This window comes from Rhinopithecus roxellana, chromosome 13, assembly GCF_007565055.1.
Source record: "Rhinopithecus roxellana isolate Shanxi Qingling chromosome 13, ASM756505v1, whole genome shotgun sequence".
Lineage (NCBI taxonomy): Eukaryota > Metazoa > Chordata > Mammalia > Primates > Cercopithecidae > Rhinopithecus > Rhinopithecus roxellana.
Genome location: NC_044561.1, coordinates 10,654,160 through 10,679,817, shown reverse-complemented (window position 1 = coordinate 10,679,817; position 25,658 = coordinate 10,654,160). Strand labels below are relative to the sequence as shown.

Genomic DNA, 25,658 nt, shown 5'->3' with positions numbered 1-25,658 from the left:
CAGAGCTGCTGTTAGCTGTGATTGCATCATTGCACTCCATGCTGACGGAGAGACTCTCTTCTCTCTTAAAAAACAAAAAAATAAGCCTACTACCAGATGTTCCTCTCCTGTTTGTTTCCTTACTCTTGTCTGTAGTTAATCATGATTTGCATCAAACTATTTCTGATTCTTTTTTTATGCTTATTTTCATTTTCTTTTTTTCTTTTGTTTCTGAGACAGAATCTCACTCTGTCGCCCAGGCTAGAGTTCAGTGGCGTGATCTTGGCTCACTGCAACCTCTGCCTCCCGGGTTCAAGCAGTTCTCTGCCTCAGCCTCCCGAGTAGCTGGGATTACAGGTGCCTGCCACCGTGCCTGGCTAATTTTTGTATTTTTAGTAGAGATGGGGTTTCACCATCTTGGCCAGGCTGGTCTTGAACTCCTGACCTCATGATCCACCTGCCTCAGCCTGAGCCACTGTGCCTGGCCACTTATTTTCGTTTTCTTTTTTCTCTCCTCCCCTCCCCTCCTTTCTTTCTTTCAAGTTTCGCTTCTGTTGCCCAGCGGGCTGGAGTGCAATGGCATGATCTTGGCTCACTGCAACCTCTACCTCCCGAGTTCAATTTTTTTGAACTCATGATCCACCTGCCTCAGCCTCCCAAGTAGCTGGGATTACAGGCATGCGCCACCATGCCCAGCTAATTTTGTATTTTTAATAGAGATGGGGTTTTAGCATGTTGGTCAGGCTGGTCTCAAACTCCTGATCTCAGGTGATCCACCTGCCTCAGCCGCTCAAAGTGCTGGGATTACAGGCGTAAGCCACAGCTCCCACCCAGCCTGCATTTTGTTTTTTATTTTATTTTAATATTATTATTTTTAATTTTTTTTGAGACAGAATTTCACTCTTGTTGCCCAGGCTGGAGTGCAATGGTGTGATCTTGTCTCGCTGCAACCTCCACCTCCCAGGTTCAAGTGATTCTCCTGCCTCAACCTCCTGAGTAGCTGGGATTATGGGCGCACGCCACCATGCCCGGCTAATTTTTTGTATTTTTAGTAGATATGGGGTTTTGTCACATTGGCCAGGCTGGTCTCAATCTCCTGACCTCAGGTGATCCGCCGCCTCGGCCTCCCAAAGTGCTGGGGTTAACAGGCGTGAGCCACCTCACCTGGCCTCACTTTTTTTCTTTTGAGATGGGGTCTTACTCTCTTGCCCAGGCTGGAGTACAATGGCATGATCACAGCTCACTTCAGCCTCGACCTCCCTGGGCTCACGTGATCTGCCCACCTCAGCCTCCTGAGTAGCTGGGACCACAAGCGCATGTCACTACGCCCAGCTAATTTTTTGTATTTTTCATAGAGACAGCATTGGTCCACATTGCCAGACTGGTCTCGATCTCCTGACCTTTTGATCTGTCCAGTGCGGCCTCCCAGAGTGTTGGGATTACAGCCTGGGCACGGTGGATTACACCTGTCATCCCAGCACTTTGGGAGACCACAGTGGACAGATCATAAGGTCAGGAGATCGAGACCACGGTGAAGCCCTGTCTCTACTAAAATACAAAAAAATTAGCTGGCGGGCACCTGTAGTCCCAGCTACTCGGGAGGCTGAGGCAGGAGAATGGCATGAACCCAGGAGGCAGAGCTTGCAGTGAGCCAAGATTGTGCCACTGCACTCCAGCCTGGGCAACAGAGCAAGACTCCATCTCAAAAAAAAAAAAGAAGTGTTGGGATTACAGGTGTGAGCCACCACTCCTGGCCATTTTTTTTAGGTTAAGATTATGAAGTTTGAGATTCATTCATGCAGATAATTAGCACCACTAAAATCCAGGAAATTAAATTTGCAATGCTGGTATTGGGTGAATATAATGAAGAAGTAGTGCAAAGCTATAAATAAAATAAAGTGGAGAAATGGGAATTGGTGGTGCTACAGGGAGCAGTACAGCATCAGGTGTTAGGAGTATAGGTTTTGTAGCCTGACCTCCTGGGTACAGTCCACAACCCAGCCTCTTACTAGCTGTGTGACTATTAGACAAACTGCTTAACCTTTCTGAGCCTCAGTTTTCTTTGGGGGGAGTGGTGGATTGTGTTTTTGTTTGGTTTGGTTTTGAGATGGAGTCCTGCTCTGTCACCCAGGCTGGAGTGCAGAGGCATGATCATAGCTCACTGCAACCTCAAACTCCCGGGCTCAAGCAGTCCTCCCACTTCAGCCTCCTAAGTAGCTGGGACTATAGGCATGCACCATCACATCTGGCTAATTTTTGTATTTTTTGTAGAGATGGGTTCTCACTATGGTGCCCAGGCTGGTCTTGAACTGCTAGGCTCAAACAGTTCTCCTGCCTCGGCCTCCCAAAGTGCTGGTATTACAGGCATGCGCCATCGCACCCAGCCGGTTTTCTTTTTTATGTGATTATTGATAGTACCTGCATCACAGGATTGTGTGAATGTTCATACCACTGGCATTTGTAGGTCTAACATCTTTCCATATCTCGCTCTGTTGCCCAGGCTGGAGTGCAAGAGGTGCGATCTTGCCTCACTGCAACCTCCACCTCCCAGGTTCAAGCTATTCTCCTGCCTCAGCCTCCTGTGTAGCTGGAATTACAGACACTTGCCACCACGCCCAGCTAATTTTTATTTATTTATTTATTTATTTATTTATTTATTTATTTATTTATTTATTTATTTATTTTTATTTTGAGATGGAGTCTCGCTCTGATACCTTACTGTGTGGTCAAGGCTGTGGGGAAAGGGCGTTTTCAGAGAGAGCTGGTGGAGTGTAAATTGGTTGAGTCTCTGTAGAGGACAGTCTAGCAATTCTGTCACATGTCTTTTGTTCCAGCAATTCTGGGTATTGAACTTTTAGGTCTACCAACCAAATGGGGGAGTGGCATTTAATTTGTTTTTCTGTAATTAAGAGTGAGATTGAAATTTTTTCTTGTATGTTGGAAATTTTTGATTGCTGTATCCCTTAAACCAGCAGTATTGTAGATTTTTCTGTAAAGGAGTCTTAGCTTACGATTCTCTCAAATGACTTCCGTGAGGGGGAAGAAATTATTATTCAGCAGATGGTACTGGGCTAGTTGAATAGCTATTTGGAGGAAAATCAATTTAAATCATTATACATCAAAATGAATTCTAAAAGAATTGATACTTAAAAATTATATCATGAAAAACTAACAATATTTAGAGTATACAGTATTTTTCTGATCTCTGCATGGAGAAAGACTTCCTATGTTTTTGTGGGGGTTTTTTTGTTTTTTTTTTTTTGAGACGGAGTCTCGCTGTCACCCAGGCTGGAGTGCAGTGGCATCATCTTGGGTCACTGCAAGCTCCGCCTCCCGGGTTTATGCCATTCTTCTACCTCAACCTCCCGAGTAGCTGGGACTACGGGCGCCCGCCACCACACCCGGCTAATTTCTTGTATTTTTAGTAGAGACGGGATTTCACCGTGTTAGCCAGGATGGTCTCAATCTCCTGACCTCGTGATCCACCCGCCTCGGCCTCCCAAACTGCTGGGATTACAGGCGTGAGCCACTGCGCCCGACCTAAGTGCCAAATGTTAATCAAATGGCTGAGTAAATTATGAGACATCTACTTAAAAAAGTGATTTTTTTTACAGAGTTTTGATAGTGGGAGAAAATACTAATGAACAGTATTTACTAAGGGAAAATAAAACAGCATTTGTCATACATAACGTGATTTCAACCTTCTAAAAGAAAATGCACAGAAAAGAATTCAACAACATACGTGAAAAGATAAGCAGTGGTTACCATTGAATGATGGTGCTTGGGGAGCAAGGGAATGTGGGTGAGTCATTCACACAGACCAGAAGACCAGGTTTGGTGTGTCAGCTCTCTGAGGTCTTTTCAGTTCCACAGTTCCACATAACAAGAACTTACTGGCCTGAGAAAGGGTTTTGTTGGCTCTGATAACTGAAAAGTTCAGTTGCATGTGGATTGATGGGCACAGACACTGTGTCTAGAATCTGGACTTCTTTATCATCCAGCTTTGCCTTGTTCTGGACTGTCTGCAGGTCAGCCTCTCTTCTCATGGTGGCAATAAGACACCCGACCTGATTGTTACAGCCAAGACTTGGGCTGACTCTCATCACCTCTTTGTGCTCAGCTTGGATGCCATGCCTGTCCCTGATCTGTCACTGTGGCCAAGGGGACTCAGGTGAATGTGGCCTAGTCAGTGTCACCATTCCCACAGCACAGCCCGGGAGCGTGGGCAAGCCTGAGTGCTCCCCTATGGCAGACACAGTTGGATGGATTATAGAGAGCCAGTGGATGCTGGTGGGCACAACCAGCAGGTGACCCCAAGAGTGAAGGAAGATAAGGAATTCTGTTTTCTCCCCTCATCCTCTTTTTTTTTTTTTTCCTGAAGAGACAAGGTCTCCCTCTGTTGCCCAGGCTGGAAGGCTGGAGTGCAGTGGCACAATCACAGCTCACTGCAGCCTTGAACTCCTGGGCTCGGGCAAGCACCATGCCTGGCTAATTTAAAAAAAGAAATTTTGTAGAGATGGGATCTCACTATGTTTCCTTGTCCTGTCTTGAATTCCTGGGCTCACGGGATCCTCCCACCACTACCACACCCAGACCTTTTTTTTTTTTTGAGACGGAGTCTCGTTCTGTTGCCCAGGCTGGAGTGCAGTGGTGAGATCTTGGCTCACTGCAAGCCCCGCCTCCCAGGTTCATGCCATTCTCCTGCCTCAGCCTCTGGAGTAACTGGGACTACAGGCGCCCACCACTATGCCCGGCTAATTTCTTGTATTTTTTAGTAGAGATGGGGTTTCACTGTGTTAGCCAGAATGGTCTCGATCTCCTGACCTGGTGATCTGCCTGCCTCAGCCTCCCAAACTGCTAGGATTACATGCTTGAGCCACCGCTCTTGGCCCCCACTTTTTTTTTTTTTAATTAAAAAATGCAATTTCTGTAAGAAGTCTGTCTCCATTTCTCAGATAACCTAATGTTTGGAAAGCTTGCAGACTTTGTTATTACCCATGTAGATGCATACATTGATTATAAATTGAATCATAGGCTATATATTATTTTATTACCTACACAGAGTTGGATTTATTAATCTACAGCTTGGTCACCCTCAACTCAAGAGAGCTTTGGGAAGTATTTAACCTGTGGTCTTTCAAATCATGCAAGAGATTGAAAAGATAGAAGAATGCGATTGTGGTCAAGTGCAGTGGCTCATGCTTCTAATCCCAGCACTATGGGAGGCCAAGGTGGGTGGATCACTTGAGCCCAGGAGTTCGACACCAGCCTGAGCAACATGGCGAAACCCCGTCTCTGACAAAAATACAAAAATAAGCCTGATGTGGTGACACACACCTGTAATCCCAGCTACTCAGGAGGCTGAAGTAGGAGGATCGCTTGAACCCAGGAGGCAGAAGTTGCAGTGATCCGAGATCGCACCACTGGATTCCATCCTGTGCAACAAAGTAAGACCCTGTCTCAAAAAAAAAAAAAGAAGAGTGAGATTGTGAGAAGTTGAAGAACACAAACCTTCAGCTGGTGATGGAATAGGGACAAAGAAAAGAAACTAGCGCCATGTGATATCACAGAAGCAGAAGATGGCATTTTGAGAAAGTAGGCATGCACAGCAGTGTCCATGCGGCAGAGAGGTCTAGCAAGATACAGATTGGAAAATGTGGGTTGATTTTCCAGTGAGGGGCTTGTTGGTGACCACGCAAGAGGAGTTGAAACAGTGAGTGGAAGTGGGAAGTTTGAAATGGAAAGTGGAGACAGAAACGACTGGTCCACATGAGGGGAAAGGGTTGTGGACCAGGCCACAAGTTAGGGAGAATTGACTTTGAGTAGAGAGAGGATATCTTTCTTGGCAGTGTCAGTAAGGATGTGTGTGGATCTGGCTAGGAGGGAATTCCGGGAAGATCACTCTTGGGCACCTCAGTTTTCTCTGTAGCATCCTCAAGAAGATGTGCTGAAAGTGATGAGGGTCAGTTAGCAAGAAGGTCATGATTCAAGCCATGCAAGTTGGGTGAAATCTGAGAGTAGAGGAGGGGGCTGACCAAGGCTTTCCAGAAGCTGTTGAGGGCCTTGACGGGACTGAAAATCTTGATTTTTTTGTAGCACAGTAGTTACTGATAGTGTGAGATCCCCGGGATCCTTTCAGAGTATCCATGAGGTTAAAGCTGTTTTAATAATCCTCTTAAGGAGTTACTGACATTGCTCTCTATGTTGCCATCAGCACTTGGTGAGCAATGGTGAACAGAGCCCACAGCACCACAGCCAGGTCAAGGCGGTGGAACTGAAGAGGTTACTGAGCTCTGCACTGCCACAGCTCAAACCAGTGCCAGTGAAAAGTACTCACCATATTAAATCCATCCTTAATACATGTCTTCACAATGTCTGTGTGACAAACACATATACAGCATTTTTGCTGCATACTGAATGTGGTGGTTTTCTCAGGGAGAAGCACTTATGTAACTATTTGAGCTATGAGCGGAATTAACTGCTTTTTAAATCAACCCTCAGTATAGTTTTTATGAGTATAAAGAGTTTGTGAGATCAGAAAGTTTGAGAAGCACTGTTGCACTGGCACACTTCGTACAGTTCAGTCTTTTCTCTGGCCCTGCACAGAAACATGAGTTGAGGATGGAAGTGACAGGTTGCAGCACTGATTCAGGGTCAGAGTTTCACGAGGCAATCAAGATGGACACGAAGAGGCACTGTGGAGAGCCAGTCGACTGGCTTTCCCCGGTTCCAGGACAGGGCAAGAAGGGAAAAAGGATGATGGATTAGAAGAAAGAGTTGGGGTCAGGTTGTTATATACTAGTTGAAGTTAACGAGAAGGGCCAGGCTGGCCAGGCGCGGTGGCTCACACCTGTAATCCCAGCACTTTGGGAGGCCGAGGTGGGTGTATCACAAGGTCAGGAGTTTGAGACCACCCTGGCCAACATGGTGAAACCCCCGTCTCTACTAAAAATACAAAAAATTAGCCTGGCGTGGTGGCAGGCGCCTGTAATCCCAGCCACTCAGGAGGCTGAGGCAGGAGTATCGCTTGAACGCAGGAGGTGGAAGTTGCAGTGAGCTGAGATGGCGCCACTGCACTCCAGCCTGGGCAACAGAGCGAGACTCCGTTTCAAAAAAGAAAAAAAAAAGAGGGAAGGGCCAGGCACAGTGGCTCACGCCTGTAATCTCAACACTTTGGGAGGCTGAGGCAAGAGGATCGCTTGAGCCCAGGAGTTCAGGACCAGCCTGGGCAACATAGTGACACCCCATCTCTACAAAAAAAATAATTTAAAAAAATTAGCTGGGTGTGGTAACATGTGCCTGTATTACCAGCTACTTGAGAGGCTGAGGCAGGAGGATTGTTTGAGCCCAGGAGTTCAAGGCTGCAGTAAGCTATGATCATGCCACTGCACTCCAGCCTGAGCCATAGAACAAAATCCAAACTCTGTTTCAAAAAACACAGAAAGAGAAGATGTGGCATTCTGGAAGGCACTGGGAAAGTCAGGATTTGTGGTCAGGTGTAATACTAGCCTCAAAGGGACTTCCAGTCTCTTAGGAGAAATAAAACCTGTATCCAAGTAAGCATCTACACAGGCAACCATGATTCACACCCTCTGAGTGTTACCAGTGGATGCCCATGTGGCGTGGGAGGAGGGAGTCCGGACACTCTTGACTGTGGGATCCGCATCTGCCAGCTGCTTCCCATTTCTCTCCTTTTCTCCTTCTGTAGCTATGAATAATGTAGAAATAGCACTTGCAGTAAAAGAAGGCTGGAGATCTAGCTATTTTTCAAGTAGCAAATCTTTTTTAATAAAGATGTCTTTCTTTGAAATTTATGCCTGGAGGTTTAAGGGCCTAGAATTTATTTAACTTGAAGGAACTAATGGATCTGTTTCAGAAATGCTTAAGCTGCAAAACATCCAGTTGGCTTGGACTGCTTCTCTGCTTAATACTAACAAGTTTGGGTAGGACCCTCCTGCCCCCAGTGGTTTAGAAGTAGGCTGTTAGAATCTCATTGTGGTCCAGGCTTCCTGGACTACGACAGTATCTAACTGGGTGAAAAGCCAAATGACTTAATCTAGTTTCAAGAAAGTCCTTGAGAAAATGTGAGTTCTATGTGGGGAGGGCTGGTTGGGAGCAGGAAGCAAAGTGGGAGTTATTACCTATATTATAGACCACAGGAATCTTAAGATTCGGCAAGGGTTGTGTGTCTTATACACATATCTACAAGTGTTCCTTGGAAGTAGGATTTGAGCCAGAGATGCCTGGGTTCTTGATCATCATGCTTCTTTATCCTGACCCTTGAGAGGGCCACTTCCTAAACCTAGCCAGTTTGTGTGCCCACAGACCCAGGGTCCCAGCTGCAGGCATAACCATCTCTTCTACTGCGCAAATGCTGCTTCAGTCACGGCAAAACCTGTCTGGATTCTCTACTCTGAAAAGTTTTCTAGGCTATAAAACAAAATAATCATTATTCCATAATTTCCTAAAGTGCACTTGTATGTATTGAAAAGATTATAGACAGAAACATATATAACTTGTAAATGTATTCTATGCAGAATTTCTCATTATGTCAAGCATGTGGTTTGCCATGTTTATCATCTCCTATTGTCTTAACGTCGGGGGTTGCAACAAGGGAAGTCAGAATTGGGGGCTGGTGCTGAGCACAGATACACACCCACAGCCCTTCAATGACCTCAGGTGGCAAGATGTCTCCCACCTCCACCCAACACCCAAGCAATCCCTTCGGAAGGTCTACTGACTGTTCTTAAGGGTTAGGCAACATTTTCTTAGTGAGTAAACAGTGAAAACTTAACTTCTTGAAAATAGTGAGCTAGAAGTGATTCCTTAAACTGATCATGAGTATTAAATTGTACCAAATTTTACATGATTGTTCATCATTCTAGGAATGGTGAGAAGGGACATACAATTAAATTTTAAAATGTTTTAAGAATTAAGTGATATTTTATCATTCTACTTTGAGGGCTTAATAGTATGTGCTAATTTGCAGATGAATGAAGTTGACCTTGCCGCCTACAAATAACCTAATAAGAAATGATCACTGCCAGCTGGGTGTGGTGGCTCACGCCTGTAATCCCAGCACTTCGGGAGGCCAAAGTGGGCGGATCACGAGGTCAGGAGATTGAGACCATCCTGGCTAACACGGTGAAACCCCATCTTTACTAAAAATACAAAAAATTAGCCAGGCGTGGTGGCGGGCGCCTGTAGTCCCAGCCACTCAGGAGGCTGAGGCAGGAGAATGGTGTGAACCCGGGAGGCAGAGCTTGCGGTAAGCCAAGATCGCACCGCTGCATTCCAGTCTGGGCGACAGAGGGAGACTCCGTCTCAAAAAAAAAAAAAAAAAGAAATGATCATTGTCAGAAAAGAGACTTCATTAAGTAGTGCCATTGTTTTTGTTCTGGTTTGGTTTGGTTTGGTTTTTGAGACGGAGTCTCAGTCTGTCACCCAGACTGGAGTGCAGTGGCACAGTCTCAGCTCACTGCAACCTCTGCCTCCCAGGTTTAAGCAATTCTTCTGCCTCAGCCTCCTGAGTAGCTGGGACTACAGGCATGTGCTGCCACGCCCAGCTAATTTTTGTATTTTTTCTTTTTTTTAAGTAGAGACAAGTTTCACTATATTGGCCAGGCTGGTCTTCAACTCCTGACCTCGCCCACCTCAGCCTCCCAAAGTGCTGGGATTACAGGCGTGAGCCACCACGCCTGGCCTGTTTTTGTCTTGTTTTAGTGTCACTACATTGTCTAAAAATTTGTGTTTTTTATTGATTGGCTAGTTTTTCAGACTTGTTCCTTGGAGGCTTGGATTTTTTGGGGTGCCTCGGGCTATGAACTAGGACCTAAGGGAAGACGGAGTATCTTCTTTTTTACCTATGCCATACCTTGAGGCTCCTCTTAGGGTTTAATTTGAAGAAAAGACCTGCTACTTAAATTGAAACCAGTAGTCTGAGCATCACTAAATAAAAGGATACATGAAGTATTTTAAAAGGAGTCCCTTTGCTACCTTTTTACCAGAACAATAATGTTCTTTAGCATGTATTGTTTCTCAATACACCTACTCCTGCTACTAAACACAGAGTATTTCCTCACATTTCTCTTAACCCTTGTCCTAGCCACTGTTAGCCAGACCCTCCAGCCGTCTTTTGGCTGAGGTGGTGACTGGGGGCCAGCCATGGGGGCCATCAGGGTGAGCTGCTTGTCAGCGCCCCCTCCATCACAGTGCAGTTGATCCACATTTGTTCCTGCTGCTGCACCCTAGCGGTAAAAGAACTGCTCAGCTATTGACTATTGGCCAGGGCAAAAGAGGCCTTGCAGAAAGACTCTCAGCTGCAGAGTTGGCTGGGAGGCCTTTGGTCACACATGTCTCTCAACCAGATCCTGGAAGAAGAGTGTTTTCTTCTATGACCTTGGAGACCTGTTCTGTGTGTCAGGAGACGAATAGACCAGGACAAAAATGACTTCCAAGTTGATCTGAGAAAAGTACATACATAAACCTTTGCCTTACCTGCAGCGCAGAGTCCTATCTTAGGAAAAGTCCAGATTTTGTAGGCAGACCTGGGTTCGAATCCTGATCCCCACTCCTTCCCGAGTGTTGAGGTCTGCGATTGTCAGGTGGTCGGCCCCTACGTTCACAGTCTCAGGAGGCTTGGAGATACAGTCAGCATCCTTTGTGCTGGCTGCTGTCTCCGTAGTCATGCTTAGTTTAGTTGTTTTGTGGGTGAGTTTACTGAAACAGGAAATTGAAGTATTTCTGTGACTACTACTCCTGGTCTCACTACTGCAAAACCTTTCTCTTTATAGCTCTGGACTTACTGGACAAAATGTTGACATTCAACCCTCATAAGAGGATTGAAGTAGAACAGGCTCTGGCCCACCCATATCTGGAGCAGTATTACGACCCGAGTGACGAGGTAAGAGCTCATGTTCCTGGCCGCTGCTTCAGGGACATAGATCAGCCAGCAGTGGACCAACCATATCTTGCGTAGATTTTCTTGAGATGTACCTGGTGCCATACCTAGTTCTTCCAACAAGCCCACCTTTGCCTTGAGGACAAGTGCTGTGGGGCACAGCTTGAAACCTTCTCCCCGCATAACTCTATCTCAGCAGACTTCCTCCAGGCTACCTGCAACAGGTAGGGGTGGGGAAAATGCATGTATAAAGGGGACAGCTGCACCAGTGTGGAGCACAGAGAGGGCAGGGGTCTGAGACTGGAGGCCATTGTCATGGTTTGATAGGAAGAGACACCTGAAGTGATGTGCTGGCCCTGAGGATGGCCAGAGTGGAGAGGAGGTGGTCGGCCTATTGACAGGGACAGCACACAGAGTAGGGAGGGAAGTCAACCTGGACAGTTTCCACTGTGGCTTGGCGACTCCATGTCGGGTGTGCTATTCCCTAGAGACAAGGACACGAGAGTGTTGTAAGAAGTGATGAGGCCAGAGTGGATGTGGCAGCTCTTCAGAGCAGGCGGGGCATTCGAGTAGAAGAAGCTGTATGTCATGTTCTCCCCAAGACAGTCCTAGTGCCTTGGCTCTCTGGTTCCCCTGGGGTTCAGTTTTAACTTTAATCTCTGGAGGCAACAAAGAAAAATGCAATATGAACCAAAAGTTTGGATTGTTCTAGTTGAGGCTCACATGTACAGAGAATAGTCTTTACCCTCCTGTTTTTGAAAGAATCAGCTTTCCCTTCCACATCCGTCTCCCTACCTCCAGCAACAAATGAGGCAGCTTGTGAGATACCTACAGCGTAGCCAGTAACACAGAATAGGTGGGAATACAGGTTTGGGGTTCTTCTAAGCTTAGTGGGCTGGAGATTTCCCAAGCTTCTGAGTCCAAATCAGCTGGCTGGGATGGTGGATGATGCATGTAGGACACCTGCTGTGATCCCAGATATATAGCCCTCCTTCGGGTTGAGCTGTTTATTCTTCTGGATATGAGTCCTTCTCCCCTTTCAGATGGCCAAAGCTTAGTGCAGAGTTTGGGGTCTGTGCTTCCTCCTTCTAAAGGCCTCATGTGAGGATTACATAGGTGAGACGTGAGAATCTAGACATTCACTGACTGACAGCTGGTATCATCATCAGCTTAGTTCTGTAACATTGCATTAGTTCACAGGCATTTAAAAATCAAAATGTGGCCAGGCACAGTGGCTCACACCTGTAGTCCCAGCTGTTCGGAAGGCTGAGGTGGGAAGATTGCTTGAGCCCAGGAGATCGAGGTTTTATTGAGCTGTGATCACACCACTGCACTCCAGCTTGGGTGACAGAGCAAAACTCTTTCTCTAAAAAATAATAATATCATTGTTTGTCACTGAGTGTGTATGGGGTTCTTTGATCTAGACAGCTTTTATTTTACTTAAAGAGCTTTCTGGAGTATGGTTAAAAATTAAAATGGGAACTGGACACGATGGCTCACGCCTGTAATCCCAACACTTTGGGAGGTCGAGGCAGGCGGATGACTTGAGGTCAGGAGTTCGAGACCAGCCTGGCCAACATGGGGAAACCCCTTCTCTACTAAAAATACAAAAATAGCTGGGCATGATAGTGCGTGTTTGTAATCCCAGCTACTCTGGAGGCTGAGGTATAAGAATCACTTGAACCCAGGAGGCGGAGGTTGCAGTGAGTCAAGATCACGCCACTGCACACCAGCCTGGGCAATAGAATGAGACTTAATCTCAAAAAAAAAAAAAAAAATGGGACCAGATGTGGTGGCTCACACTTGTAATTCCACCACTTTGGGAGGTCAAAGTGGGTCGATCACCTGAGGTCAGGAGTAGACTAGCCTGGCCAACATGGTGAAACCCTGTCTCTACTAAAAATACAAAAATTAGGCGGGTGTTGTGGCAGGCAGGCGCATATAATCCCAGCTACTCTGGAGGCTGAGGCAGGAGAATCACTTGAACCCAGGAGGAGGAGGTTGCAGTAAGCCAGGATCGCACCGCTGCACTCCAGCCTGGGCAACAGAGCAAGGTTTTGTGTCAAAAAAAAAAAAAAAAAGAAAAGAAAACTTGTGAGAAAATACAAGAGTTTTTTTTTCATACTACAAAGATGTAGCTCTATAATCTTGTTACAGTTATTAACATTTTGGAGTATTTCCTTCTCAGTCTTATATTTCTGTATCTAAATTTTTTTTTTTTTTTTTTTTTGGCTCACTGCAAGCTCCGCCTCCCGGGTTCACGCCATTCTCCCGCCTCAGCCTCCTGAGTAGCTGGGACTACAGGCGCCCGGCACCGCGCCCGGCTAATTTTTTTGTATTTTTAGTAGAGACGGGGTTTCACCATGGTCTCGATCTCCTGACCTTGTGATCCGCCCGCCTCGGCCTCCCAAAGTGCTGGCATTACAGGCAGTGAGCCACCGCGCCCGGCCCTAAATTTTAAAAATAAAATAGTTTTCATTTTCTTGACACAATATAGGCATTTTCCTATTAATCTTCCTTGAAGTTTATTTTTTTTCTCTTTTTTCTTTTGTTTTTTTTTTGTTGTTGTTGTTGTTTTTCTTTTTTGAGATGGAGTCTTGCTCTGTCACCAGGCCAGGCTGGAGTACAATGGTGTGATCTCGGCTCACTGCAACCTCCACCTCCCGGGTTCAAGCAATTCTCCTGCCTCAGCCTCCTGAGTGGCTGGAGCTACAGGCGTGCACCACCACACCCAGCTAATTTTTGTAGTTTTACTAGAGACGGAGTTTCACTATGTTGGCCAGGATGGTCTCAATCTCTTGACCTCAGGATCTGCCTGCCTCGGCCTCCCAGAAGTACTGGGATTACAGGCGTGAGCCACCATGCCTGGCCAGTTTTTTTGTTTTGTTTTGTTTTGTTTTGTTTTTTTGAGATGGAATCTTGCTCTGTCGCCCAGGCCGGAGTGCAGTGGCGCAATCTCAGCTCACTGCAGCCTCCACCTCCTGGGTTCAAGCAATTCTCCTTCCTCAGCCTCCCAAGTAGCTGGGATGACAGGGACCTGCCACCATGCCTAGCTAATTTTTGTGTATTTTTAGTAGAGATGGGGTTTTGCTATGTTGGTCAGGCTGGTCTCAAATAATTCTCCCACCTTGGCCTCCCAAAGTGCTGGGGTTACAGGTGTGAGCCACTGCGCCTGGCCTTGCAGCTTAATTTTTAACAGCTCTAAGATGTTTTTTCATATAAAGATACCATGATTTATTTAACAAAATGCATGTATTTTAGTATTATGGGTGTTGATTGGATAAACACCCACCACCTCCACAGCAGCACATTTCTCTTATTTCAACATTCACTGCCTTAACACATTTAAAAATTCTTCTGGGATTTGTGATAAGTTCAGAAGAACACTTTAAACGGATTCAGTTGCTCCCGGTCTAAGTGCTTATGAGACCTTCTGGAGTGTGGGCACAACTCTTAGTCTCGCTCTGTCCCCCAGACTGGAGTGCCGCAGCACGACCTCAGCTCACTGCAACCTCTGTCTCCTGGGTTCAAGCAATTCTCCTGCCTCAGCCTTCTGAGTAGCTGAGATTACGGGCGTGCACCACCACACTCGGCTAATGTTTTATATTTTTGGTAGAGACAGGTTTTCACCATGTTGGACCAGGCTGGTCTTGAACTTCTGACCTCAAGTGATCCGCCCACCTTGGCCTCCCAAAGTGCTGGATTTACAGATGTGAGCCACCGCACCCAGCCAGCAACTCTTAAGTTTTTATGGGACATCAGTCCTGTTGTATAAATTCAGAATCTGAGCAGTGATCATTTTATGAATCAGTAAATTACTGCCTTACCCATAACAACTTTGACTGTTAAATGTTTTGTTTTCTCTTAAAGCCCATTGCTGAAGCACCATTCAAGTTCGACATGGAATTGGATGACTTGCCTAAGGAAAAGCTCAAAGAACTAATTTTTGAAGAGACTGCTAGATTCCAGCCAGGATACAGATCTTAAATTTGTCAGGTACCTGGAGCTTTAATACAGTGAACTCCAGCAAAGGAGACACTGCCTTTTGTTTCTAGAATGTTATGTTCCTCGAGGTCTGTTATTTTGTATTCTTTTCCAAGCTCCTTATTGAAAGGTTTTTTTTTTTTAATTTAGAATTAAAAATTATTTAGAAAGTTACATATATTCTTTTAGGAATCTCTTTCTTGTTTATTAGAAACTCCAGGTACCTCCTTTACTCTCAAGGGTAGTGAATGTGATTATTTGGAAACAACTTTTTCATATTCTAGATTGTTCATCTTTGGGTTCTCATCCGTTCCTTGCTGCCTCTCCAGAGCATTTCACAGTTACATGAACATCTCTCTGGAAAGGTTTCGCCTCAGAACTCCCTTCCTCCCAGGGAATGCAGAGCCACCAGTTAGATGAATCTAGTGTTAGGGTCCTCTGTGCCTGCCCCTTCAGAAACTCCTAGCTGGGACCTGGTTCTACAGTTGATGTCACATGCAAGGGGCCCAGACCCTGTTACCAGTTCAGACTAGCAGTGTAGGCTGGAGAGCTGGGGAAACTTTATCCAAGAGATGGAGGCTGGGCTGGCCAGTCAGGGGGATTTACATGGGCCTGCACAGAAGCTACATGTGCTTAGGTCATAAGGGGAGGTGAACAATGTGACAATATTGGTAGATTTTAAAAATTGAGTGGGCCCAACACAATGGCTCATGCCTATAATCCCAGCACTTTGAGAGGCTGAGGTGAGAGGATCTCTTGAATCTCAAGAGTCCAAGGCTGCAGTGAGCTATGACTGTATCACTGCACTCCATCCTGGGTGAACCCTGTCTCAAAAAAAAAAAAAAAGTATACAGGAAAAGAAGGCAAATCTTGATTTTAGAGAGTATATGACAAGAGGAGAGAGAACTGGACTTGTGTTTAGAACTCTGTAGAAAAGAGCAGTGAATAAAGAATTGTGAGCCAAGGTAGAAGTAGTTGCTGGGGAGATGCTTTGGACAGAACCGTGTTGCAGTTACAGGCGTCCATTCCCTGTCACTGAGGACAAAGAATCAAGCAGACATGAGCTGAGGACTGACGTGACCCACACAGCCTCCAAGCAGATAGCGCTGAAAGCCAGGCAGGGCAATAGAGCAGGGAATTGGTAGGGAATAGACAACAGAGCGGGGAATTGGTAGTTTGGGGGATGGAAAATGGTGTTTTCAAAAGTCTGACATCAAAGCAGGAGGGGTTGAAATGAGGGAAGACTGGGTAGGACATCAGCTAAGAATAAATGCCTGGTCTTCCATACCAAAGGGACTGTAGCGTTGGACTAGAAATGAAGTGGGGAGAAGCAGCAAATTCAAGAGGAGGAGGAAAGGCAAAGTCTGAAAGACCGCGAATTTTCTAAACCTACCAACTTGGGGGAGGCAGGGCTGCTGGCACTGTTAAGGCCTCGCTTAGCCTGCTGTTGACACCAGACACACCCCAAAAGACGATCTCTCAAACCCAAGGGAAGTGTTGTGGAGTCACGCACACAGGATGTGCAATGGACTGCTAGCCATAAGCCCTGCGTAGTGACTGAGAAAGAAGCCTATTATCAGCAGGGGACTGAGCTGGTTCCTGTCTTCTGTTGCCCCATACTTATGTGGCTGTCTAGTGGAGGAAGGTGTTAGCCACAGTGATTTGCACACTCACTCACTGACAGAAAGCTGGGCCCCAGGATCCAACCATTTTCACACCTGCAGTCCCCACAGAACTAACTTCCTGGCTCCTCCATGAGGCGCTCACAGTGGAGCAATTGTCTCTGTTTCTCAAGAGTCCTGCCCCACCGTGAGGCTCCAGGACACACTCCCATTGTCTGTACAAGATCAGGTTAACTAGACCCTGGTCAGCCGCTGCCTGTTTTTGTAAATAGAGCCGCACAGGGCCTTGGATTTGCTCACAGGTTACCTTTGCTGCCTTTCCTCTACAGCAGTGGAGTCACAACAGACCTGGATGGCCTGTGAGGCCTGAGAGGTTTACTCTTTTGCCCTTTACAGAACCTAGAAGATGGAACGGAGCAACCTCTGTTGCTTTTCTTCCTTCACAATTCCTTTCACAGTCATTTTCCCTCAGCCAGGTGGTGGTCTGTGATCATCTCATCTTCTCTGTTGCTTGAGGTCAGGCGTGCTGCCTGCTTAGTCTGCCTTATACACCAAGAGCAAGTGGAGCAAGCAGGATCTAAATGCGGCCTCAAAGGGGCCCATAGGAGGGGAGAAAGGCACGCACACACAACTGTGCACATTTTTAGTATAAAAGAGCTTCTGGGGTCTACGTGATAATTCATTTTTCATCAATCAGCATTGAGCACTACCTTTTGCCAGTTAGGAAGGGAACAAAGATGAATAAGACCGAGGCTTTGCTTTCCAGCAGCCTCATAGCAGGAAATGTAAACAAGGAGTGTACAGAGTCCCAGAGGTGGGCACGGGCATGGTGGGCCCCAGAGGGTAAGGCAGACATAAAGCCTCTCAGAGTGTGGCCGACTCGCAGTTGGGCTACAGCTGAAACCTGACAGTTGGGTTCTTTGTTGGTTGGGGAGGGGCACGGCTGTGCGGAACCTGGAAGGTGGTCATGCCAGACAGCTGAGCAAGAGGGGACTGCAGAGAAAGAGGCCGGCCCAGGCTGTGGCCTTTGCTTCCCCAGGAGCCCAGCTCTCCCTCACAGGTAGCTGCCTGACCTGAAGCAGTGACTCAGGTGACTCTGGCGGCAGTAAAGATGCAGGAGGTCCTCGGAGAGCAAGGACTTGGGGGACAGCTGGCCAGGCCACTGGAGACAGGCAGCACCGCAGGCACAAGGATGACAAGACAGCAGCAGGGTTGCTCCTGGGGCCACAGGACACAGTTGCTGACAGAAAGCCTCCTGAAGCCAGCCTTGCAAGGCGGGGGACCAGTATCCGTCGGGTCCACCACCACTCTGAGAGTCCCGGCGTGGCAAGGACAGTCACCTCTGTGTGTTGTTCATTTGCTCCAGACACAAAAGACACACAGATGCTCCCTATGTGCTTACAGCATGGTTTCTTTCCCCCAACATTCTTTTAATGACAGTTTTCAACTATTCTGAAAAGTTGAAGGAATTTAAAGTAGACACCCATATTTCCACCACCTAGATTATACAGTTAACATTAACATCTTACTAGTTTTCTCATAGATCTGTCCATCTGTTCCTCTATCTACCCATCAACCCATCTCATTTTATCCTTTAATTGCAAAGGAAGTTGCCAACATCTAGACTGACTTATAATTTAATCATCTAGAATATCACATGAATCCAGGGGAAGCTAGGGCTGAGTTGGCTGATTAAACTATGGGATAGGTTCTTTCATAAACATTTCATTTTGGTGATCACAACAGAATGTTGGGAAGTCAGCATGCATCCCATGTTTATGATTGAGGAAACTGAAGACATGAGCCTTTGAGCACTTTGCTCAAGATTGTACATCAAGTAGCAAAACTAAGCAGAGAATCCAGGTATTTTGGACCCAGAATGCCATTTTCTTGAAATGTTTGCCAGCATGAAACAGTGGCAGGCTGCACACTGCCTGTGACTAGCCTTGCTCCCTGGGAAAGGTCTCAGGATTCATTCACAGTACTAAGGAGCATTGTCTCTGAGTTTTCAGCCCACACACCGGAGATCAGGAGCTCTAAATTGGAGAACTCAGGAGGTAAACGTGTAATAAAACAAGGGAACACTGGGAGGGCACTGTTGACCGTTTGGCGGCAGCAGGAAGGACCTAGAAACATACACCCCAGGACCACAGAGCACAGCTGTGGGGCCCATTTGGTAGAGGAATCAATCAAGTGATATTTGTAGTGTTGGCCGAAAGATCTTAAAGGGTCAAAGTATATTCATTGTGTTTTGCTCAAGGAGGTCAGTTTCCATGGGCAAGTTTAAAAGCTGAACATGCCGGCCGGGCGCGGTGGCTCACGCCTGTAATCTCAGCAGTTTGGGAGGCCAAGGCGGGTGGATCACGAGGTCAGGAGATCGAGACCATCCTGGCTAACACGGTGAAACCCTGTCTCTACTAAAATTACAAAAAATTAGCCGGGCATGGTGACGGGCGCCTGTAGTCCCAGCTATTCGGGAGGCTGAGGCAGGAGAATGGCGTGAATCTGGTAGGCGGAGCTTGCAGTGAGCTGAGATAGCACCACTGCACTCCAGTCTGGGAGACACAGCGAGACTCCATCTCAAAAAAAAAAAAAAAAAAAAAAAAAAAGCTGAACATGTCTACTACCTGTGACAAGCCTCATTCCTACCCAGCCCGTGTCCTCAGTCTCCTACCCTGTGAGGCGGGTGAAGGTAGAGGTCAGTGCTCAATTTCCTTCTTCATCCGCCTGATTGTGAATTTTCTCAGGTGGATTGATCACTAGGGGCATGAACCACATTTCCCTTTGGTTTATTGAAGATGAAAGCATTTTAGGGCAGCTTAACATTCTTCCAACCCATAGGTTTGGCTGCAGTTCACCTCTACATGAAAGAGACCACTTCTCCCTCTCAGCCCATCTCCAAGTCCACAGTTCGGCTGTAACACCCATTCTTCTTGCCCCAACTCCTGAGTGGCAGATGAAAACCACAGCTCTGAAAGTGCTCTGTGAAGTAATAAGTGATACTCTGCTAGATTTTCATGCTGGAAAACATTTCACACTAATGAGAATCTCCAAAGGGAAGAGTCTGTTTTGTTTGCATTTTGAGACACTTGGTTGCTCCAGTGGCCTTCTCCACCAGGCTTCCGAACCACAGAATGCAGAACATGATTTGAGTGGCAGTTTTCACTTTTAAGGATGGGACAGGCTCGGTGCAGTGGCTCATGCCTGTAATCCCAGCACTTTGGGAGGCCTAGGTAAGTGGATCATTTGAGGTCAGGGAAACCAGTCTGGCCAACATGATGAAACCCTGCCTCTACTAAAAATGTAAAAATTAGCTGGGTGTGGTAGGAGGTGCCTGTAGTCCAAGCTACTTGGGAGGCTGCAGCAGGAGAATTGCTTGAACCTGGGAGGCAGAGGTTGCAGGGAGCCGAGAGTGCACCACTGCACTCCAGCCTGGGCAACAGAATGAAACTGTCTCAAAAAAAAAAAACGGGACAGCATGATCGATAGCTGGGAGTGAAGTTCACTCATGTACAGTGGAAGCCATGAGGCAGTGGCTTTGCAGGTGTGGCTGCTCTGTGCCCACCTCTAGCAATCTGTTCTAGCAAGCCCTCCAGGCGCTTTCCAGGCTAGCATCTGAGAACCACTAGCGTGTAAACAGTTGGAGTAGATTTGGTTTGGAATAGAATTTCTCCAAGTAAAAGTAGAGACATTGGAAAAACAGGGAAAGTGCGCTGCTTGTGCTTGCCTGGTGTGATACTCCAGGTGGGCCCTGGCAGGGCATAGAGAGTGAGGGAAATGCTTCCTTTCAGGGCGCTGGTTCAGAGGCCTCATGGGAACATAGCTGTCAGGTCACCTCTGACCTGCGTGATCAGCACCTCTCCTGCCTGTGGGAACTAGTCACAGCTCCTTGCTAAAACCCCAGCCCATTACCCCCACTCACACTTCCCACCAGGACTGTTTTGCCCTCAGTCAGAGAAAATGTGAGCATTATTAACAGGGCACTGTCCCCTGACTGTGCAGTTAACTCTGTCCTAGCTGGTCATTTAGAGAGAGAGACTTGCTAACAATAGGAGGCGGCAGAAGACCCTTTTGCATAAAGATGTATTATTTTTCAAAGGCCCTTAAACTCTAATTTTGACCATGGAGTAGTGTTGGATATCTTAGTATATGTGCTGCCGAAGCGAGCACTAGTGTTGGATGTCTTATGATAAATAAAGGGCATCTTGGGAACACTGCAGTCAGTGTAGGCTGGGGGAGTGGTGTCTTTCCTATGAGTGTTGTGGAAACCACCTCAGAACTGTCTGAGAGAAGGTGCCTGTGGAGTGAGGGCTGACCCTGGCCCCTTCAGAACTACCGTGTGTTACTCTTGCCCAAGTGTGTCCAATGAGATGACTATTTTGCAGGAGTTTTTTTTTCCCTTTTCTATTTTCTTTTTTTTTTTTTTTTTTTTTGAGACAGAGTCTCGCTCTGTCGCCCGGGCTGGAGTGCAGTGGCCGGATCTTGGCTCACTGCAAGCTCCGTCTCCCGGGTTTACGCCATTCTCCTGCCTCAGCCTCCCCAGTAGCTGGGACTACAGGCGCCACCACCTCACCCAGCTAGTTTATTTTGTATTTTTAGTAGAGACGGTGTTTCACCGGGTTAGCCAGGATGGTCTCGATCTCCTGACCTCGTGATCTGCCCGTCTCGGCCTTCCAAAGTGCTGGGATTACAGGCTTGAGCCACCGCGCCCGGCCTCCCTTTTCTATTTTCATAATGCTATTGCTGCTGCTGTTTTAATGTGGTTCACTCTTGTCACTTTTGTGTTTTGTGATGCTGATGACAATGTTGTTTTCACATGACTCACTCTTAACTCGGTGGTCTGTTTGTGTTTCTGTAGGACAAGGGCTCAGAGGACTGGACGTGCTCAGACATCGGTGTTCTTCTTCCCAGTTCTTGACCCCTGGTCCTGTCTCCAGCCCGTCTTGGCTTATCCACTTTGACTCCTTTGAGCCGTTTGGAGGGGCGGTTTCTGGTAGTTGTGGCTTTTATGCTTTCAAAGAATTTCTTCAGTCCAGAGAATTCCTCCTGGCAGCCCTGTGTGTGTCACCCATTGGTGACCTGCGGCAGTATGTACTTCAGTGCACCTACTGCTTACTGTTGCTTTAGTCACTAACCGCTTTCTGGTTTGAAAGATGCAGTGGTTCCTCCCTCTCCTGAATCCTTTTCTACATGATGCCCTGCTGACCATGCAGCCGCACCAGAGAGAGATTCTTCCCCAGTTGGCTCTAGTCACTGGCATCTCACTTTATGATAGGGAAGGCTACTGCCTAGGGCACTTTAAGTCAGTGACAGCCCCTTATTTGCACTTCACCCTTTGACCATAACTGTTGCCCCAGAGCAGGAGCTTGTGGAAATACCTTGGCTGATGTTGCAGCCTGCAGCAAGTGCTTCCGTCTCGGGAATCCTTGGGGAGCACTTGTCCACGTCTTTTCTCATATCATGGTAGTCACTAACATATATAAGGTATGTGCTATTGACCCAGCTTTTAGAAATGCAGTCATTTTTCTAAATAAAAAGGAAGTACTGCACCCAGCAGTGTCACTCTGTAGACTTACTGTGGTCACTTGTACCATATAGAGGTGTAACACTTGCCAAGAAGCGTTATGTGCAGTACTTAATGTTTGTAAGACTTATAAAAAAAAATATTTAAAGTGGCAGCTTCACTCGGCATTTGGTGAGAGAAGGACAAAGGTTGCAGTGCTGAGCTGTGGGTGGTTTCTGGGGATGTCCCAGGGTGGAACTCCACACGCTGGTGCACATACGCCCTTGAGCTACTTCAGATGTGTGTGTTTCAGTAACCATGTTCCATGCCTGAGGATTTAGCAGAGAGGAACACTGCGTCTTTAAATAAGAAAGTATACAATTCTTTTTCCTTCTACAGCATGTCAGCATCTCAAGTTCGTTTTTCAACCTACAATATAACAATTTGTAATAAAGCCTCCACGAGCTCATGACATGAAGCACTGTTTGTCGTCAAGTACTCAAATATTTCTGATACTGCTGAGTCAGACCGTCAGAAAAAGCTAGCACTAACTCGTGTTTGGAGCTCTATCCATATTTTATTGATCTCTTTAAGTATTTGTTCCTGCCACTGTGTACTGTGGAGTTGACTCGGTGTTCTGTCCCAGTGCGGTGCCTCCTCTTGACTTCCCCACTGCTCTCTGTGGTGAGAAATTTGCCTTGTTCAATAATTACTGTACCCTCGCATGACTGTTACAGCTTTCTGTGCAGAGATGACTGTCCAAGTGCCACATGCCTACAATTGAAATGAAAACTCTATTGTTACCTCGATTGAGTTGTGTTCCACAGAAAATGCTATCCAGCAGATCATTTAGGAAAAATAATTCTATTTTTAGCTTTTCATTTCTCAGCTGTCCTTTTTTCTTGTTTGATTTTTGACAGCAATGGAGAATGGGTTATATAAAGACTGCCTGCTAATACGAACAGAAATGCATTTGTAATTCATGAAAATAAATGTACCTCTTCTATCTTCACATTCATGTTAAGATTCAGTGTTGCTTTCCTCTGGATCAGGGTGTCTGAATGGACAGTCAGGTTCAGGTTGTGCTGAACACAGAAATGCTCACAGGCCTCACTTTGCCGCCCAGGCACTGGCCCAGCACTTGGGTTTACATAAGATGAGTTAGAAAGGTGTTTCTGTAGGGTCCTTTTTACCTCTGCTCAGCAGAGAATCGATACTGTCATGTTCCTTTATTCACAATCTTAGGTCTCAAATATTCTGTCAAACCCTAACGAAGAAGCCCCATCTCAGGTTGGATTCCCTGGTTCTCTCTAAAGAGGGCCTGCCCGTGTGCCCCAGAGCTGCTGCTGGGCACAGCCGAGTGTTGGGAAGGGCCGCCCCGCAGTGCGCAGTCCTCACCACCCAGCCCAGGGTGCTCACGCTCACCACTCCTGTGGCCGAGGAAGGATAGCCGGTTCATCCTCGGAAAACAGACCCGCATCTCTATTCTTGCCCTGAAATACGCCCTTTTCACTTGCGTGCTCAGAGCTGCCATCTGAAGGTCCACACAGCATTGACAAGACACAGAAATTTGACTGTTACCTGATAACACTGATAAGTCAGTTTTCATTTTTAAAACATTGACAGTTTTATTACTCTTGTTTCTTTATACTTTTTAAATGGAAAGTTAGTATTATGAGGTTAATTTGCAATCCTCTTCTAAATAGAAAACCACAGCCTTGGCTACTAACATCTGGAGATTGTGAGCTCCTTCCCATTCCCCTTCCTGGTACTGTGGAGTCAGATTGGCATGAAACCACTAACTTCATTCTAGAATCATTGTAGCCATAAGTTGTGTGCTTTTTATTAATCATGCCAAACATAATGTAACAGGGCAGAGAATGGTCCTAACCAAGGTACCTATGAAAAGCGCTAGCTATCATGTGTAGTAGATGCATCATTTTGGCTCTTCTTACATTTGTAAAAATGTACAGATTAGGTCATCTTAGTTCATATTAGTGACACTGAACAGCACCTCCACTATTAGTATGTTCAAATAAGCTTTCAGACTAATAGCTTTTTTGGTGTCTAAAATGTAAGCAAAAAATTCCTGTTGAAACATTCCAGTCCTTTCATTTAGTATAAAAGAAATACCGAACAAGCCAGTGGGATGGATTTGAAAGAACTCATCGTGAGGACTCTGTCCTGACACAGGTTCTCAAAGCTAGCAGAGATATGCAGACATTGTGGCACCTGGGTAGAAGAATAGTGTATTCGGTGTGCAGTGCACAGTGTGTGGTCTGTGCACACTCATTCCTTATGCTCTTGGGCACAGGCAGTGAGTGCAGATGTAACTGGTAGCTTTGACAAGCTACATGTGGCTCACCAGTGGTTGTCTCTAAGGAATCGCAAAGGTAAACTACCCACACCGCATGCCACATAATATTTCAACCATTCAGAGGAGACTGTTTTCTCTTTATTTGCTTATATGTTAATATGGTTTTTAAATTGGTAACTTTTATATAGTATGGTAACAGTATGTTAATACACACATACATATGCACACATGCTTTGAGTCCTTCCATAATACTTTTATATTTGTAAATCAATGTTTTGGAGCAATCCCAAGTTTAAGGGAAATATTTTTGTAAATGTAATGGTTTTGAAAATCTGAGCAACCCTTTCGCTTATACATTTTTAAAGCATTTGTGCTTTAAAATTGTTATGCTGGTGTTTGAAACATGATACTCTTGTAGTGCAGATGAGAGGCTATAACAGTGAATATGCGGTTTCTCTTACGTCATCCACCTTGACACGATGGGTCAGAAACAAATGGAAATCCAGAGCAAGTCCTCCAGGGTTGCACCAGGTTTACCTAAAGCTTGTTGCCTTTTTTTGTGCTGTTTATCCGTGTAGAGCACTCAAGAAAGTTCTGAAACTGCTTTGTATCTGCTTTGTACTGTTGGTGCCTTCTTGGTATTGCACCCCAAAATTCTGCATAGACTATTTAGCATAATGGTAAGTTAAAAAATGTTAAAGGAAGATTTTATTAAGAATCTGAATGTTTATTCATTATATTGTTACAATTTAACATTAACATTTATTTGTGGTATTTGTGATTTGGTTAATCTGTATAAAAATTGTAAGTAGAAAGGTTTATATTTCATCTTAATTCTTTTGATGTTGTAAACGTACTTTTTAAAAGATGGATTATTTGAATGTTTATGGCACCTGACTTGTAAAAAAAAAAAAACTACAAAAAAATCCTTAGAATCATTAAATTGTGTCCCTGTATTACCAAAATAACACAGCACCGTGCATGTATAGTTTAATTGCAGTTTCATCCGTGAAAGCATGAAATTGTCTAGTCCTTCATTACGTTCCCCAGATGTCTTCCACATTTGCTCTGCGTGTGGTAACTTGTGTTAGGGCTGTGAGCTGCTCCTCGAGTTGAATGGGGATGTCAGTGCTCCCTAGGGTTCTCCAGGTGGTTCTGCAGACCTTCGCCTATGGGGGGAGGTAGGCGGAGCCCACACCCATCTCCTCATTCTCCTGAACTTCAACAGCCCCACTGCTGGGCAGATGTCCTGGGCAACCCCTTATTTCAGAGCAAGAAGTCACAAAGGTAGGGGTTCTTGGACATTTGGTTCTTACCAATATTGGGCATTATGCAATGACTTATTTACAAAAC

At 46.0% G+C, this 25,658-nt stretch overlaps 1 protein-coding gene across 1 annotated transcript in view; it reads left to right on the top strand.

Annotated features, from left to right (window-relative positions):
* MAPK1 (mitogen-activated protein kinase 1) overlaps positions 1 to 25,275 on the top strand; it is a 106,244-nt gene extending 80,969 nt beyond the window's left edge. The window contains exons 7-9 of the mRNA XM_030913899.1: positions 10,773 to 10,882; positions 14,750 to 14,875; positions 21,344 to 25,275. Of these exons, the coding sequence (XP_030769759.1) occupies positions 10,773 to 10,882; positions 14,750 to 14,866 (227 nt within the window). The 3' untranslated portion in view covers positions 14,867 to 14,875; positions 21,344 to 25,275. The remainder of the gene's footprint in view (positions 1 to 10,772; positions 10,883 to 14,749; positions 14,876 to 21,343) is intronic.
* The last annotated feature ends 383 nt before the right edge of the window (positions 25,276 to 25,658 follow it).